General features: G+C 58.2%; 1 protein-coding gene across 1 annotated transcript in view; it reads left to right on the forward strand.

The window, feature by feature from the left end:
- Nucleotides 1-2,156: 2,156 nt before the first annotated feature.
- TMEM132E (transmembrane protein 132E) overlaps nucleotides 2,157-18,404 on the forward strand; it is a 55,859-nt gene continuing 39,611 nt past the window's right edge. The window contains exon 1 of the mRNA XM_027034387.2: nucleotides 2,157-3,764. Within this exon, the coding sequence (XP_026890188.2) occupies nucleotides 3,698-3,764 (67 nt within the window). The 5' untranslated portion in view covers nucleotides 2,157-3,697. The remainder of the gene's footprint in view (nucleotides 3,765-18,404) is intronic.

Here is an 18,404-nt window from a genome sequence, read left to right on the forward strand (position 1 = left end):
CCTCCACTCCCTAGGGTGAGGAGAACCAACTGCCACTTGGAGCAACAGAGGATAATCAGATATGCTGACCAGGCAGAAGACTCTTCGGTGGGGCGGGGGGGGGAACCAGAAGAACCTGGGACTGAAATTACATAGCAGGCTGCCCCCCTTTCCTGACCCTGGGCCTCAGTCTCCTCTGTAAGAGGAACCAAAATGTATGTTGCCTTATAACTTATCACAGTGGCCATCAGTGATTGGCTGAAAGTCTGTCTTCCCCTCTAGAGTGGAAGTTCCATGAGGATGGGCTAGGTCTACCTTGCTCTCTGTTGTGAGCAGGGCCTGTGGGGCTGGAGTCACTCACCGAAGTGTTGTGAAAGGAGGAGGGAGGGGAGGCTACTTTCCCTTCACCTAAGAGCCGGGGGAGGGGAGGGTGGATGCGGTGCAGAGAAGAACCAGAAGTCTCCTGGGCTCGGTTTCCGGAGAAGGCTGGGAGAGTGGCTGGAAATGCTGGCCCACGTCAGCGGCAGACATCTGGAGAGGATGGCTTGCCCCACATCACTGGCGGCAGTGGGTCCTCAGCTCAGAAAAGCAAACTTGTGTCTCTCCTCTGGACTTATTCTTTACAGGCCCTGTGCCCCCTTCCATTTGGGGAGGGAGAAAGGAAGGTGGCTTCTTTTCCCCCTTTCTTCCATACAGGGAGCTCCTGGCTAGCCTCTCAGTGGGATGGCTAATAAGCCTTTGGGTGACATTAATTGCCGTGAGGCATTAGGGGCCTAATGAGAATCATCTTCCTTGATGACTCCAGCACCATCCATCCATCCCCAGGGCCTCCAAGTGCCTGGCCAGCCCTCCATAGCTGCGCCTCAGAGCTCCAGACAGATGTGGGCATGGGGGAGGGGCGAGAGGGAGGGGCGAGAGCGGCTCTAGGCAGGCCCCGGTTCTAAGCTGAGACAGCAACAGCAGGCTGCCAGGGAGGAGGGAGGCTTCCAGGAACCGTCCAAGCCCATTTTCCAAAAAGAAAATGCCAGTTTCCTGGATAACAGGGTTAAGAAGTCTAGGGCAGAGTCAGGCACATGGGGGACATAGATTGAGCACCCCAGCTAGCCTTGTTCTGACCTACCTCACCCCACACTCTCTGGACGCATGCACAAGTGTGGCAGAGTGGCCCTCAAGATCCATAGTCACCCCCCCCCCCATAAGAGGTATGTCCATAGGCTTGAAGACCCCGTCCCTCCCGAGTTGAGTGGGATTGAGACCCGGCCCCTGGGGGCTGGGGCCCCACACCCAAGGATGCTATAAAATCATTGCCATTGATCGAACGCCTGGCTGACGGTTGACGGTTGACTTGTCGGGTCTGATCTGGGTTGCGCTCTAATGGAACCGGCCTGACGGTGGGAAAGAACGCCACCCCCGTCGCCCCTCCCCCTCGTCAGCAGGTGCTCTGGTGAGTGTGCCAGAGGGGCAGATCCCCACCACTACCCGCACGTCCCTTTAAAGGCTTGCAAAACAACCTGTAGAAAGGCACGTCCCCCTCCTCTCCCCCCCTCCCCAGCATCGGACGGGTTTTTCCCCAGCTGCGCCCCAGATCCATCCCAAACGAAGCTGAGCCGACGAGTTCCCGCGCGGCGGAGGGGCAGGGCGCGGCAGCTCGGTCGATTCCCACCCAGTGCCCCCCGAGAGCCCCGCACAGACTCAGGGGGTGGGGGTAGAGTGCCCCCTACCCGCGCCTCTGGCAGAGCGGCTGGAAAGCACCTCCGGCGCCCGGCGAGGAGCGTGCTTCCTTTGAAAAGGGACATCGGTGGTTGCGGTGGCGTCTACCCGGGGGAAATGCAGCCACCGCAGCCGGCCGGCCCCGCTCGGGCCCCAGCGCTAGCCTACAATGGGGAGGAAAAAATAAAACATAAAAGAGAGGCGAGCGGAATCGCGAGGTCGGCCGCGGCCCGAGTCTCATTAAGGAGCCGCGCGCGCCCCCAGGCTGGGAATGCGGAATGGACACGTGGACCGGGGTGGGGGGAGCAGGGTGGGGGGGGGGTGTCTCCGAGGCGCGCGAGTCGTGGGCCGCGCGCTCCGGGCCCACGTGACCACGGGGAATCTGGGAGGGGAGGGGAAGGGAGCGAGCGCGCCAGGCTCCGCGCCCGCTACTGCCGGGGTGGGCGCTGAATCCCGGACGGGGGAGGAGGGCGGGCGGGCGCGAGTGTGTGTGTCTCTCTCGAGTCATTTACGGCGGAGCAGCCGGCGCGAGCGCCGAGGAGGCAGCGGCGGCGGCGGCGGCGGCTTCGTGCAACTGTGGCTCCCCCCACCTCCTCTCGCTTTTTGCTCCTTGATTCTTCTCCCCCCACACACGTCCATGGGGAGCCGGCCCCCCTGCCGGCACCTCCTCTCGGCTCGGCCCCGTAGGCTCCAGCTGCCGCCTCCCTGGCCGCGGGCTGCGCGGGCGCCCGGTGCCTCGGCCCCTGGCGTGGCGCCCGGGTCTCGCCGCCCGCAGCCTGGGCTGGCGCGGCGCTCCGCTCGCCCAAACTGACTCCGAGAGAGGCAGCCGATGCCCGGCTGCACCGAGGCAGCGCGCGAGCCGGTATCCGGGGGCAGGGCGGGGGCGGCGGGGAGAAGGAGACATCGGAGACTCTGAACCCCCGAAAAGTTCAAGGTTTGTGCAGGTCCCCCCGGGGAAGGCGACGAGCGAGGCGGAGCGGCGTGCCCCTCTGCTGAGACAGCGAGACCTGGGAGGAGAGGGGAGCGGCTCGGGGCCGCGGCGGGCTGGCCGAGCCCTTCTCCATCCTAGTACGGCTTACCGGCCGGGAGGCTGGAGTCGGCACCCCTGGCAGGGAGGGCGCGGGTCGAGCGCATTAGCCGGCTGTCCCGCTCCCCCGCTTCTCCGAGCCCCATCTCCATGGGGCAGCGCGTTCCGGCCACACCACCCTCGCCCCAGCCGCGGAGCCGCTGCCCGGGCAGGCGGCGCTGAGCCAGCCTGCGTGGAGCCCGGGCCCTGGTCGAGACTGGAGAGAGCGCGCTGGAGCCGAGCAGCGAGCTCTGCGAGGGGACGAGCTGCTGGCCGCCTGCCTCGGGCATTTTGTCCCGGCGTCGCCCAGGGTGGTGGCGACCCGCGTCGCCGGTCTCAGCACCGCACGGAAACTTTTCCTGCTCCAGATGGATTAAAGTTGCCTGGATTTGCTCTTTCTTTGCGAAAGAAATCATTCATTTGCACCTAACCTGGAATTTCTATGCTGGGGCTGCTGCAGGGCGCTTGGAGGAAGGAAGCCGCGCTATCTTTGTGGGGTTACTACCGAAACCGAAGAAACTGGGGCTTGCGTCGGAAATCTGCACCCTCGAGCGAGTTCGGGTTCGAGCTGGGCCTCGGGGCTGGGGGATCCAGCACTTGGCTCTAGGCAGTCCCCGAGACGCCGGTGGCCACTGGGCTCCGGGACCGCACGTGCGGCTCCCCCCTCGCCGCACAGATCCTGCAGGGGGCACCAGCCGGGGGAGGTGGAGGCTCCTCCCGCCCGGAGCTGCGCCCCTACCAGCTCCGAGGGTGTAGCCGGCGGCGCCTGGGACGCCCCCTCCCCTCAAAGTGTCCCCGAATTGCACTCCCTGGCCCCCCAGAGCTTCGGCAGAGACATTCGGGCGCCACGGCCACCCTGAGTTGGATGTGACCAAGCCCAGCCTGGGGCCAAGTCGTCGAGGACTGTTGCCCCCTCGGCCCCTTCCCGCTCCCGCCTCGGCCATGGCCCCAAGGATGTCGGGCCGCGGCGGCGCCGCCCTGCTCTGCCTCTCGGCGCTGCTCGCCCACGGTAAGTGTCGCGGCGCGGATTGGGAAGTGAAGATGCGGCGGGCGCCGCTGGAGGGGGCACAGGGGAGACTGGAGAAAGGCGAGCCCCCACCCTCCGGACTCGCAGCCGCGGTTCCCAGCCTGGCATCTCGGGCTGCTGCTCGAGTTACCTTCAGTCCCCTAGCCCTTTGGCGGGAGCGGCGGCTGCGAGCCCCGCCCTGGGGACCGAGCCCGGCTCCCGAAAAGGGCGGTGGGGGGAGGGGGGGTTAGGCACTCCAATCCTTTCCTGGTTAGAAAGAAGGGTCCAAACCCTAGAGTCTGGGGGCGTGTCCGCCCACGGAGATCTATGGGGATCCAAGGGATCCGCTAGATCGCATCCGGGCCGCCCCTCCTTCCACTTTCACCCCCGCAACCTGCGGGGCTGGGGGCCGTTTGGGTCCGCGGGGATCCTGTCTTCTCCGCCGCGGGCGCGCAGGCCGGTGCGGGGCCGCGCAGCCGGCCGCCTGGCTTCCTGCGGCGGTCCTCGGGAAGGGAAGTGGACTGACCGGGGCCCCGGGAGCCGCGGCGGCTCGCCGCTCGCCGCCCGCCGTCCTGTGAGCTGCATCTAAATGGCCGGCTTAGCCGAGCCTGGAGGGCGGGGGTCTGGGCCACGGGCGCGGGCCGGGGCGGCGAGCGGCGCGCGGAGGGGACGGGCTCCGCGCTCTCGCGTTCTGCAATCTGTTGCGTCTGCTCCCTAGGCTCGCCCCGGGCTCCGCGGTAAAGGGGGTGGGAGAGGGAGGGGCCGGGGTTGGCGCGCTTTGGCAGTGGGACAGCAGGCATACGGGTAGGGGACAGAGGGTCGCTGAACAGCCCCCCCCCCCCCCACCTCCCCAGAGTGGGAACTCCGAGCCGACGGGAGAAGGCTGCAGCGGGCCTTCCGCAAGCTGGAGGCGCTCCAGGAGGCGAGGGGCGCTGACCGAGCGGGGAGAGAGAGAGAGCTGGGGCGGAGGAGGAGAATGGAGAAGAGAGGCCCCCTGCCCCCTCCCAACACGAAACCAGCAGACCTGGGACACATTTCCCCCACAGGGGGTGGGGGTGGGGAGGGCTTTGTCGCCCCATGCTGAGGGGTGAGCCTGGACAGGCAGGAGGCGGCTTGGATGGAGAGGGCAGGGGGCTCTCCGGGTTGATGGAAGACCCTCGATGTGTCGGGCTCAGCGTTTGCCCACATCTGCCCAGTCCTGAGGGGCCAGCCCAAGCCCCTCTTGAGCTTGCCCCCCGCCTCTAACCAGCTGCCTCTCTCACCCTGACCAAGGCGCTTCCTCAAGGTTGAAAGAAGGAAAGGAATGGGTTCCGGGAGTCTGGGGGCCTGGGGTTAGGAGTGGGTGGGGAATAAGGCCAACCTCCCTCTAGGGTAGATTGGCTCTTCTCTGCCCGGGGGTTGACTCTGGGTGGGAGCCGGTTTGAGTTCAGTTCACCAGACACAGCCAACCTCAGTTCTTTATCAGAAAAATGGGCAGGGCAGCGGGAGGGGGGTAGGGGCAGGGGGAATGCAGCTGGGAACCAGAAATCTCCGCTCCGTGTGCAAGACTGAGGGTGGGGAGGGGGTGGGGAGGTGGGCTGTGCCCGTCTGGGCACTGGAGGTGCAGGGGCTGTGCCTGTGACCCGGCCCTGCTGAGCAGGAAGTGTGGGCACCTAGCAGGAGGAAACTGAGCTGGGGCCTGGGTCTAGGCGTGGTTCTGCCCCGCTCCTGCGGTCTTGTGTCTTATTGTCGGGTCTCCTTTCTAGAACCCAGCCATGGCCCCACCTGGGGGCAGCTCAGCCGGTCTTATTAGGTTCCCACTGCCCAGCTTCCTGACCCCTCAGCCTGGTATTAAAGATCCTTTCTCCTCCCTCACCTGTTAGAATCCTGCCTGCTCAGAGACCCAGCCCCAGTGGGGCCTTGGCGTCCTGGCCCTGCTTCTCCTGAGGGGTAGCAGTCTGCTTCGTTTCCTCCTGAGATGTCCCTGTCTTTTCTGCACCCCGTTAGTCCTGGAGTGGTGGAGTGGTGGAGGCAGGTGGGCTTATTCTCCTCTGTCCCTCCACACAGCCAGTGCTAGTATGCACAAGACCCCTGGCTGACCAGCAATCAGAAAGAAGCTATTTGCAGAGGTGGGGTGGGATTCCCCCACTGAGCAAGTGGTTTCCCTTCCTGGTTACCTGGCTCCCTTTCTGAGCCCCTTCCCGGAGTTCCCATGCCATGCCTAAATCTCCCCATCCTCAGGGAAGGGTGCCAAGAGATGCTCAAAGCTTGGGGAACTCCCCACTCCAGAGCTGGATAAGGCCAGAATCGCAGAAGTTCCTCCCCGCCTTGAGAAACAACCCGTCTTCCCTGGACTTTCCTCCTTCAGGGCTGACACCCACCCACCCGGACCGTTCCTCTGTCAAGAAAAGCGGTCATGGATTTAATCTCACTTCAAGCTAACTGTTGGTTGGGATTTCTGGGCTCTCCAAAGATGCTGAGATAGGGGAGGGACTTGTAGTCTTCGGTGCCCGGCAGGCTACTGAGGCCACAGGCTTCTGACCACACAGCCAGACTGGGAGCCAGATAGCCTAGGCTTCTGTCTGACTCTGGCGCCATCCGGCAGGGTGACCTTGGGCTGTCTCCCTCGTGCTCCCCATCTTGCACAAGCAGTCCCTCGCGGCCCTGCCCCCCTCACATTCTGCCAGAACCGCTGGGCAGATACCACGTGTGGACAGAACCCCACTACGTTTTTAGGGCCCAGCTCAGCCTGTGGGACAGCAGCCCTTAGCCTCAAGGCTTCTGCCAGAGACTATCAGAGAAGGCCACTTTCCTGCATCTGGTCTTTGGGGAGGCTTTCTGCTCCATTTTTAGTTTGAATGGGAGTTTAGGGGGGCAGGGTGCTGGTTAAATGTGTTGTAGAGCTGATAATGTCAGCCTCCTACTCAGTAACCTGCACTGGCTCCCCGCTGCCTGTAGGATCAAGGATACACTCTTTGCCCCCCCCCCCCCCTTCCGGGATCAGAGGCCCTACAGGATCTTGTCTGGGTCTGCGTCTTCTCCTCGGTGGCACTTCCTGCCTCTCCGCTTTTGCCCCCACCAGCCCCTCCCTCTGGAATACCAGCCTCCAGAAATCCTTACCTCGCCATCAGAGCCCAAGTCAAACCTCATCTCGTCCAGGGAGTCTGCCTCTGTTACCCCTGGGCTTCCCACCAGCAGCCCCCACCCTGTGACAGAAACAATGGCTTTTTCTAGTGCAGCCTTGGCTCTTTGTGTGGCCTTTCCAGCACTCCTCGTGCGCCAGAGTGTGGGTGTGTGAAGGGTGTGCGTGAGCCTGTTTGTGCGTGTGCACCCCTCCTGGTCCCCACGTCCTTGCATTTAGCACAGAGGCTATGTGTTCTTCATTTTTGCCCCACTCTCCAGTGCTTGACATATGGTAGGTGCTCAGAAGAAAGGGATGGGGTGGGAAGACAGCCCCGTCTTGAGGGGCCCTCCCAGTCACAATTGAAAAGGGAGCTCTGGGGGCGCCTGGGTGGCTCAGTCGGTTAAGCGTCCGACTCCGGTTCAGGCCGTGATCTCACGGTTCGTGAGTTCGAGCCCCACGTCGGGCTCATCCCTGACAGTATAGAGCCTGCTTGGGATTCTCTCTCTCTCCCTCTCTCTCTCTCTCTCTGCTCCTCCCCAACTTTTGCTTTCTCTCTCTCTCAAAAAAAATAAAGCTTTAAAAAAAAAAAAAGAAAGAAAGAAAAAGAAAAGAAAAGGGAGCTTTGGCGGTGGGAGGCAGAGGGGGGCCATGCAGAAGCCGGGACAAGGAGGAGGTAGGCAGAGACACCAGGAAGAGAGCAAAGGAATGGGGCAGGGCCGTGCCCACACCCTCTTGAGGGGCACATATAGGGTACACGTCTCTGGAGTGACATGTTATAACAGCACTCCATAGGATACGAACGTAGCATCCCACGGCAATCTGCACAACCTCAGATGCGTGCGTCCTCACCTTTTGGTCCCCAGCCTGGCAACCTCGAGCCTCCCTGGTAGGTTGGGGCCACGCTCTCCCCACCCCACCGATGACCCTTTGGAGCTGCGTGAGGGACACCACAGAAGAGGGTCAGCACTGACCCCTGGAGTGAGGAATGGTGTTCCCCCACCCCCCAACACACACCCCCGTCTTGGTCCTGGCCACATGGAGCCCTACACCACAACACAGCCTTGTTATGTTTAAGACCAGTAGGTGGGGATGTGTTATAAACTTGGCGGCAGAAAATGAGCTTTATTAGAATCCTGAGGATAACTCAGTGCTTGGCTGTAGGAGGCAAGGCCACGTTGGAACATGAGGGGAGGGCCTGGGGCCCTCGCTGGGGCAGCCTGGCTGGAACTGACGGACCCCAGGCCTGAGATTGGCAGAGAGTGCTCAATGAGGCCGCAGAAACTGAGACCCTTAGAGGCACTAACTCCAACCCCTGCCACCCACCTAGGGCAGGGGGGCGGGTGGGGGCGAGGGGAGGGCTCGCCTTGCTGCCCTACACATGGTGATGTCCATCCCCAAACATGTGACTGAAAAGGACCACACGGCCACCGCTGCAACCCTCACGCAGATGAGGAAACGGACACTCAGAGAGGGACGGGGATTGGCCAAGGTCACCCTGCCAGTTTGTTCTGGAATCAGAACTAGCACCAGAGCCCAAAGGGAGTTCCTGGAGTGGCGGTCTGCTCCAGGCCACTTGGCAGGGATCCCACCGTCTCTGTTGCCGCCCCCCCAACCCCATCTCCCGGCTTTGTCCAAAGTCGCACTTCTGGCCTCAAGCCAGCCTCGAGTCCCAGGCAGTCGAGACAGCCAATCACCAGTGGCATTCACAGACCTCGCCGGGCACAACAGGGAAGGTGGAGGGGTTCCGGACATGATCTTCAGCTCTCTTTCATGCGTCCAGTTGAAGAGATGAGAAAAAGGCCCAAATTCTGAAATTCAAGGTAGTTTGAAATCAGAGTTCCCTAGGAGAAAGGAGGCGGGGGTTCAGATCCTGAATTTGTCATCCACTTGCTGTGCAACCGCAGTGAAGCCATCTCCCTCTCTGACTTTTTTCCTTCTCTGTCAATGAAGGGACAGTGTCCCCCACGCCCCCATCCACGTCTCTTGTTGTGATGGACAAGCCTGCTGTTTCGTCCCTTAACGTGTCTCTGCTCCGTGCGGTGCCTCCCTGCACAGATGCCCACATTAGATGCTAACAAGGGGATCGGCTTCCCTCTCTCCGTTCCCTCCCCAGAGTTCTCCTTACTTCTTCCCTGGCGGTACTGAACACAGAATTTTAATAAGAGATTAATGAGCCAGGTGTGGTGGGTTTTTTTTTTAAGAAAATGAATTTTTTTCTATTTTCTTACTCTTTTTACATGGAAAGGGGGCCTCCTTACCATCAATTCAGTCAGCTCTGCTGCCCTCCAGCTGTCCCCAAGGATGGGACACTGGTCTCTGGGAGGCCAGTGCAATAACAGGGCACAAGCCTCTCTGGGGACACAGGCAGAGAGGCCAGAAGTCCCCTTCTCCTTTCTTCTGTCCTGTTTGCCCCTTTCAGTCCCGCCTCCCCCAGCCCCCCCCCCCCCCATGCACACACCTCCACCCCAGGCTCTGGAGACAACCCAGCAGGATGTATGGGACGTTGGAAGCAATTACCTGGATTACTCAATGGTTGTTGCAGGAGAGAATGAATGCAAGAATGAATAATTCGGTGCCGGAAAAAGGTGGAAAAGGTAATTGAAGGAAATCCCTTTTGGCCTAAATTTTCTGCCTTTGGAAAGTTTTGCTTTTTTTTCTTTTAATGTTGCATTTATTTTTGAGAGAGAGAGAGAGAGAGAGAGAGAGAGAGAGAGAGAGCAAGCCGGGGAGGGGCAGAGAGAGAGAGGGAGGCACAGGCTCCAGGCTCCGGGCTGTCAGCACAGAGCCGGACGACGTGGGGCTTGAACTCCAAGTGGCAAGATCATGACCTGAGCTGAAGTCAGACGCCCAAACTGACTGAGGCCTCCAGGCCCCCCTGGAAAGTTCTGCTTTTTATCAATCTTGAATCCTTCCTGCACTCTCTTGCTACATTCTCGCCCACACCTTCTTGGCCTGTGAGGATAGGCAACCCGTTACTCTCTTCTCTTGAGTGACTTTTCCTGTTCTGCCCACACGGGAAGCAGGGGGCAGGGCACATGCTTACTGGCGGAGTTTAGCAGCCTGTCTCCATTTCCTAGGCCCCTACCTCAGGGCCCTCAGAGCTGGGGAGTGATATCCCCAGGGTCAGCTGGGTAAACAGGACAACACTCAAAATAGTTGAGCTTTTCACAGGCATCTTTCTCCAAGAAGCCAGGTCTGAATGGCATCAGACCCTAGAGAGCAGTCCCCTGGCAGCCGGGACACCCTTAACCCTGAACCCTTGCCCAGGCACCCAGTCCCAGAGGTGGCCAATCCTTAAACAGAATGAGTCACAGTCGCACTGAGTGACAACCTCCCTGCTTTTCTGAGGGACAAAAGGAGAAGAGGGAAAATGGTTTCTACCCCCCGGGAGTGCCCAGTAGGACAAGGGGCGTCACAGTCTCGTGCCAGAGAAGCCCCAGTCCGATGAAGGAGGCACAGCCCAAGCCCTCAGAGATGGCCTTTGTCCCCTTGCACGGTGAGGGTCTGACGGAGAGAGACAAGATGACCACCTTCGCCCAGAAGCGCGGGACCCCACCTTGCAGACCTCCTCCTCCACTCCCCGCCGCCCCAGGGCTGTTGGAGAGCATGGCTCTGGGCCAGAAGCGAGTGTGTTTTGGGTGGATTGATACAGACGATGCAGCAGACTTGTCACGGCAGGAGAACGGTGTCACGGGGAGCTCACGGCCCAGGCTCACGCTCGCATGTGCACCCACATGGTCATGGGCACACCCAGACATGCTTGAGAGATCAGGAAGTCCTTTGGGGTTCAGATCGACAAGCTCATCTGAGTTCCACGGCAGCGGCGGGGCGAAGGCAGTGCTTGCGATCCCCATTTTACAGATGGCAAAACTGAGCCTCCACAGAATCCTCACCACACCAGCTCTACTTTCTAACCCTGAACAGGGAAGTCTTCTTTGCCGTACCTGTCTGTCTCTCACAGGGAATAAGCACGGACATGGACAGACAGACACGTGGGCTCCCTCATCTCGAGCTCCTCTCCCCTTACTCTCTAGACCTCTTTCAGTCCCTTGAATGAATGTTCTTTTCCGTGCCAGAGCCTCTGGACATGCTGTTCCCTCTGACCAGAACACCCTTCCATAGCCATCTCCTGCTCAGCCTTCAGGCCAGAGTCTAATCACACTTCCTCTTGGAAGCCCACCCTGATTCTCAGGTGGGCAAAGACCCACTGCCTTCTTCAGCTCCTTGCCGATTTGCCGTGCACATAACTGTGCTGTGTGGCCTCCCGGCTGGCCGTAACATGAGTGGACCTGGAAAGTGGGTGGCCTCTCCCCGGCCACTGTATTCCCGTGGTCTGCTGGGAGGTCTGGGACAAAATAGGTGTTTGGTGATTTGTCAGATGAGTCCATGCACATCCTTGTGTACATACACATCTTCCCCGTCACTCTGTGAGTGTTCAGTCGGGGCTTCCTGTGGGCCAGGCGCCGTTCAAGGTACTTGTCTTAATTTAACAAAAATCCCTGCACTCATGGGGGCTGTGTTCTTGTGGAAGGTGGTGAGGCACGCAGACAGCAAGTAATAGACATACTGTATTAAATAAGTGAATTATATGTTAGAAGGCAAAAAGGGCTATAAGGAAAATAAAAAAGGTAGGGTATGGGGAATTGGGAGTCTGTGTGTGTGTGTGTGTGTGTGTGTGTGTGTGTGTGTGTTTTGGGAGGGGTTGTGCAGTATAAAATGAATGCTCACTTGATAAAGTGTCATTAAGCACACTTGAAGGAGGTAGGAAGCAAACGAAGCGAGTAGGGGAATATTACAGAGGGCAGGCCCTAGGGCAGGAGTGGGCTTGACCATTCAGATTCAACAAGGAGGCGAGACTGGGCTGGACAACAATGCGGGATGAGGACAGCTGCGGCAGACGGGTGGCTCTTGTAGGAACATTGACTTGTAGGCTCAGGGAAATGGGGAGCCATAGCAGGGTTTGGAGCAGGGGTGACCTGGGCTGCAGGCTTGCAGAGCCCCAGAACCTGTGGGGTCAGTGCCGCAAGGAGGGACCTCTGTCTGCTCCCTTTGGCCCATTGACCCTCACAGTCCCGGCTGTGGCTGCCTTTCCGGCTGCCCCACAGCCACCCCATCGGGGGCAGGCCCAGGGTGCGGAGGGGGCAGGCTGCAGCAGAGACGGTCCAAGCATTGGCAAAGCTGATTTCCAGACCCACCCGGCCGAGGAGCCGTGGGGCTGTCCGGCCCTCCTCTGATGGGCTCGGACCTCTGGAACTGCAGCCCTGGATGCTCCCACGGCCTCTTCTTGCCAGGCCCCCACCATCGCCTCCGTGATGGATGCCAGATGCCAGTATCTTCATCTCAGCTGGGGCATTTGGGATGCTAAGTTAGCTGCAGTTTATGTCACAGATTCTGATTTTGTTTTAACTAATTATCATCCCTTACCAAAAAAAAAAAAAAAAAAAAAACCCCACTCCAGCGGTCAGGCGGATTATAGGCACTTGCTTGGACAGCGATCTTCTAGACCACTCTGATTTGGGAAGGAAGACAGCCAGGATGTGTCCCGGCTCTGTGTTCCAGGAAAGCAAAACCCAATTTCCCTGGATCCCTGAACACCCTGCAGTGACTCCAGATTACCTGTTGCTTTGACCTCTCTCTCTCTGTCCCTGTTTTATGTCCCGCAAGAGCTGGGTTGGTGGCCCCTCCTTCCACCACCAGCCCCCTGCCACCCGCATGACCTCTGCAGCCCACACCCCTTAGGCAGGGAGGCGACCTGCCCCCGGGGTGGGTGTGGGGGGCCGCACTCTCCTGGGCCCTGCCCCTCCTGGGGACAGAGAAGTGGTAGGAGGCCTTTGTCCAATAGGAAAGAACTCTTGGATTGAAAATAGGAAAAATTACCATTTTCTCAGCTGCCAACACAGCAGAGAAATGATCTCAATTTTCTGTGGCTGTTCTCGGCAGGAGGAACACTGCCAGCCGCCTGCCCCATGCATGAGAGGTCTGAAATGCTGGAGGGAGGGAGGCAGGAGCCGGGGAGGTAGTGGAGTGAGATGCGGCGGGGGGGACTGGCATAGGGCGGAGGCCTGCAGCCCTCCTCCAGCGCGGCCCCCCCTGACCACAAGCCTGTGTCAGAGGAGCTGTTGAATTATCTAACTGCCTCGCTCATCACTTCTGTTAACTGAGTACCTACCATAGGCCACTCCCTGTGCTGGGCCCCAGGAGTCGTCCCCGGGGAGCCAGGAGTAGACTTTGGTCCATTGTGTTTCAGCCCTGATGCCCACCGCTCTCCTCCCCTACCCTCACGTCTTCCCTGTGCTTGACTCTAAAACCAACCTGCCCGGCGTCGTCACTTCCTGTGTGACTTCAGGCAAAGCCACTGAACCACTTCGTGCCTCGGTTTCCTCATCTGCAAATGATTATAAAAGTACCCAACTTGTAGGGTTGTTATGGTTCGATAAATGAGTCATTGTTTCATGTCAGATGTTAAGAATAGTGACTTGGGGGCTCATGGGTGGCTCAGTCGGTTCAGCGTCTGACTTCAGCTCAGGTCATGATCTCACGGTTCATGAGTTCGAGCCCCGAGTCGGGTTCTGTGCTGACAGCTCAGAGCCTGGAGCCTGCTTCGGATTATGTATCTCCCTCTCTGTCTCTCTTTCTGCCCCTCCCCCGCTCACACTCTGTCTCTGTCTCTGTCTCTGTCTCTCTCTCTCTCTCTCAAAAATAAATAAACATAAAAAAAATAGTGCCTTTGGGGCACCTGGGTGGCTCAGTCAATTAAGCATCCGACTCTTGATTTTGGCTCAGGTCATGATCTCATGGTTCGTGAGATTGAGGCCTGCTTTGGGCTCTGCGCTGACAGCACGAAGCCTGTTTGGGGTTCTCTCCCTCCCTCTCTCCCTCTCCCCTAGCCTGCTCGCACACAAAGGCTCTCTCTCTCAAAATAAATAATTAAACATTAAAAAAAAAATAGTCCCGCCCATACCAAGTGCCAAAACTGAAGGTTGTCAATGTCATTGTTGTTACTATGCTATCACATGCCCGGCACCTTGTTAAATGTAAAAATGAAGAAAATACGGTGCCTGTCCCAAGGGGGGCTCTAACTGGGTGCCCTGAGCAAATGAACCATGTCTGCACAGACTGTGATAAAACGCAGTCGTAGGTTGTCGGGAGGGATAAAGTCCTAGGTTGTGGGGGGAGAACTCTCATAACTATTCAAGAGGTCAGGGGAGGCTTCACGGAGGAAGTGCCGCCCCTGAAGACCAATCAGTCAGCATCTACTGTGTGTCTGATACCCTAGGGAAGACAGAAACACAGGGCAAAAATGGTTGCTGGCCTACAATTCAGTCCAGCGAGGGAGAGCCAAGCTGCCTGGGAAGGAGTAGCAAGATAGGCAGACTAAATGCAGAGCTTTGACTCCATGTTCCATTGAGTGCTGGGGAGCTACTGAGTGCTCTGGAGTGAGGGAGTGACATGATCAAAGCAGGGTTCTCAGCAGTGAGTTGGTTGGGGGCAGTCTGCAGATTGGAGCAGCGCTGAAGAACGCTGTTGGGTGAGGGCTCTTGGGAAGGATGGTAAGTGACCCTAGCTGTCCTAAGAGGTACCACCATATGGCAAGGAGCCCAGCCTTAGAACCAGAGAGACAGATCTGAGTGCTGGCTCTGCCATTCTTCCATGGCCTGACTTCTTTCTACTCCTTGGTTTCCACCTGTGAGACCTGATGGCAAGTGTGAGGTACAGAGCCTGCAGCATAAGGCTCAGTGTTTGGAACTATCTTGATTATTTTAGCAGTTAAAGCCCATGGAGGAAAGGGCACTTTGGCCCACAGCCATTTATGACCCCTGGGAGTTGGGGGTGAGTGGGGGGGTAGTCAGGAGTCCTGGAGAAAGTGGCTGGGTAGGAGGAGAGAGGCAAGATCGCCCTCAGTATTTTCAGCAAAAGCCCAGCCTCCCCCCTGTTTCCCACCTCCACTAGCAGCCAGGGTCAAGGGGACGGATCCCAGGGGTCCCTGCCAGCTTTGGGTTCCAGGGAACTCTCAGACGAAGCCCTGTCAGGTCAGAGAATGGGGGTGGGTTTTCAAGTCGTGCAAATGTAGGTTGGCATCTCAGCCCTTGCCTCGGTGCAGCCGGGTGACCCAGAAGCCTCGGCTTCCCCCTCTGCAGAATGGGAATAATAGCATCATCTCTCTTGAGCTGGGCTGCTGCAAGGGTGTAAGGGTGGATGTGCCCGGAACAGGAGCCGTGAGCCTGCCGGAGGGCTCAGCCCAGTAAATGTGGTAGGTTCTGTTTGTTTCTTCCCTCTCTTGCCTGGAGCCAGGCCTCGCTGCTGGGAAGCATGGTTAAGACAGTGCCAAAGACTTCCCGGAGATCTGTTTTCTGGTGGTTGGGTTTTTTCATTTCGTTTTGTTTGGGGTCTTATTTTTCTTACCCTTATGCCTCCTAGCAACATGCTGCCTGTTTGAAACACAGCAGTGGCCAGCAGCCGGCCCCTCACCCTCCCTCCATTCCTCTTCCTTTCCCTTCCCAGGAAAGCCACCACCCGCGTCGGCCCCCATTCCCAGTGCCTCTCCAGCCTGGGGCCAGGGGAGGCGTTCCTGGGTCCCCCAGCTGGCCCCGTGGCACTGCCTGGGTCTCACTGGGCCAGTGAGGCCATGGCTTCCTGATATTTGCATTGCATTCTCTGCAGGTCTGCCCGGTGGCCAGAAATGGAGTCTGGGGTTATAGACGCGGAGCCAGGGAGGTTCCCAAAACACGTGCTCTGATGCGTCCTGCAGCCCAAAGCACACGGAGGCCCTGGTCCCAGAGCTGCCTCATCCCCATCCTCCGGCTCAGATTGCCCGTCTGCAAACAAAGAAAAGCAAACCGGTCCTGTAGGGGCGTTGAGGGCAGGGTAACCGAGGTTATGCACCCTGCCGGCACAGCCAGAACTCAGTACAGGTCACAGTAACCATTTCTTATTCATCGTGAGCCCCTAGGAGTCCCCTCAGGGCCCCAGTCTTGCCAGCCTCCCACCAAATCTTCCTCTGCCTCTGGGCTGTCTCAGCCAACCACTGGCCTCAGACACAGCCTTCTTCCCACTGGAGTTCATTCTCCTTGTCTCTGAAATCGGGGCTGCTATACTGGGTCCCTGAAATCAGGGCTGCTATATTGGATCATTGCTGCCCAATGGAAATATACCACATGTGGAAGGTACATTTTCCTAGTAATCACGCGAGAAAACAGTGAAAAGAAACAGGAGAAATGATTTTGAACATACTCTAACCGATATATTCAAAAGGTTGTCATTTCAACATGTAATCAGCACAAAAGTTAGTGAGGAATCATTTTACATTGTTGGTTTGTTTTTTTTTTAATTTTATGTTAAATCTTCAAAAGCCCCTGTGTCTAACTCTTACACATCGCGATCCCAGGCAGCCGCGTTTCAGTGGCTCAGTAGCGAAGCCTGGAGAGTAGCCACCACCCTGGACGGTGCAGGGACAGATGCTCCCCAAGGACCTTACCAAGTTCTCCCCTGGGAGGTTCCTTGGGGAGCCCTGGAGTCAGCCCCCTGGGACTGATGAGCTGGGCCACTGTCCTTTCCGCAGTCCTTGGAGATTCCCTGCCCACGTGGAGTCGACTCAGTTCCGCCCCAGCCCTGGGGTGATTCGTGGGGGACCTGGAGACACATCCATGCAGGGCCCGGCAGCTCCCGGCGGCTTCCCCTTCCCGTTCTACCGGGAGATCCTGTAAACCACACGTCACACCAAGTCCCTCTCTGGCTCAGAGCCCTCCACCTCACTGAGAGTGAAGGCCAAAGTCCTTACTGTGGCTGACAAGGCTGGCACGATCTGTCACTTTTCCCGACAATACCTCTCTGACCGGATCTTCCTTCTCAGCCACTTGGCCCCCACCACACTGTCCTCTGCTGTCCTCATACACGCCAGGCACAGAGCCTCAGGGACTTGGCCCTTGCTGTCCCCCATCTGGCCTTTTCCCCCCAGATAAGGATGACTCATGCCCCCACGCCCTTCAGGCCTCCACTCAAGTGCATGCTGCGGGAGTACCCCTCCCTGGCCATCCCCTATCCAAACTGGCCCTGCCCACACCTCCCTCTGCCCCCCACTGTTTCCCTTCACCGACAGGTCGACAGGCCGTGTAGTTACATGTCTGCTTGTTCATAGACTGGCACGCCCTTGGAATGGAAGCTCCTGAGAACAGGAGCCACATCTCTTTTGTTCCCTGCTATATTCCCAGCACCTGGCTCAGGGCCGGCAAGGAGAGACACTCAGTACAAATCTGTGGAAGGAAAGAATTAAAAGCTTGCTTCTTTCTCTCCTCTCACCTTTCTCCCCAGGGAGCCACTGGGAAGAGAGATCTAGGAGTTAAATGGGTGACAGAGACCAGAGGGAAGTAATTTCTTCCTCCCTGCCTCCCTCCCTCCCTTCCTGCCTGCTTTCCTTCCTTCCTCCCTCCTTTCTCCCTCCCTCCTCCTTCCCTTCCTTCTTTCTTTTCTTCCTTCCTTCCTCCTTCCTTCCTCCTTCCTTCCTTCCTTCCTCCTTCCTTCCTTCCTCCCTCCCTTCCTTTCTTCCTTCCTTCCTTCCTTCCTTCCTTCCTTCCTTCCTTCCCACACTCATCTGCCACATCCTAACTTGGTGGTCTTACGAAAATTACTTCACTGCACCGTGGCTCAGTTTCCACATCTATAAAATGGGAGAATAAAGGCACTGGTCCCATAGGGTTGTTGGGGTGAATAAACACCTTAATGCCAGTAATGTGCTCAGAGCAGTGCCTGGCTCATAGTAAGTGCTCAGTAAACGGTAGCTCCAGTTTTACTCTGCACACATTTTTGAGCACCTACTCCGCGCCTACTGTGACAAGCAGTGGTCATGTGTAGGGAAGACGTGTTCACCAGCTGATGTGGGACAAGGGTGGAAACCTCCAGTGCAGTAGAATCGGTGCCAGGGTAGCAGAGGTGCCGGTGACTTTGGAGAGGGACAGGGTGTGGCTTCCCATCGTTTTGCAACAACCGCTCTCAAAGGCTATGCAAACTGGTGACTTGAGCTCCGGTAACAACAACTGGGGTGGCCATTCTGTGCAGAGTCTTGCCCGCCCAGTGACTGCGGCATGCTCGAGAGAGTACAGCAGAGCGGTTCGAGAACCCCGCTATGAACAACACCCACCTCTTAGATCATGGGGTCCGATGGGCTGTGTATGTAAAGGAGCCAGCACTGCCTGGATGCAGAGTGTAGACCAGAGAGACTAGACCTATTATTACCCTGGCTATTGATGTACTGGCCAGAGGGAAGGCAGACAGTGTGAATCTCCCTGCACACAGCGCCCTGCCTGCAGCTGGCACTCTGTCAGTGCGTGTTGAATACACGGAAAGCAGGTGTCCTCTGATGTCCTACCTGCACCGTGGCACAGAAGGGCCGCTCGGTGGGGTGAGATACTTAAGGTCAGAGAAGCTTGGGTCAGGGAAACTAGATGGGAGCTACGTGCCCCTCTCATGCCTCCCATCCATATTTGAAAGATAGGGACACTAAGGTCCAGAAAGGGACAGATCTTGGCCCAGCTCACACAGCGGTC

The sequence above is a fragment of the Acinonyx jubatus genome, chromosome E1 (genome assembly GCF_027475565.1).
Source record: "Acinonyx jubatus isolate Ajub_Pintada_27869175 chromosome E1, VMU_Ajub_asm_v1.0, whole genome shotgun sequence".
In the NCBI taxonomy this organism is placed as follows: Eukaryota; Metazoa; Chordata; class Mammalia; order Carnivora; family Felidae; genus Acinonyx; species Acinonyx jubatus.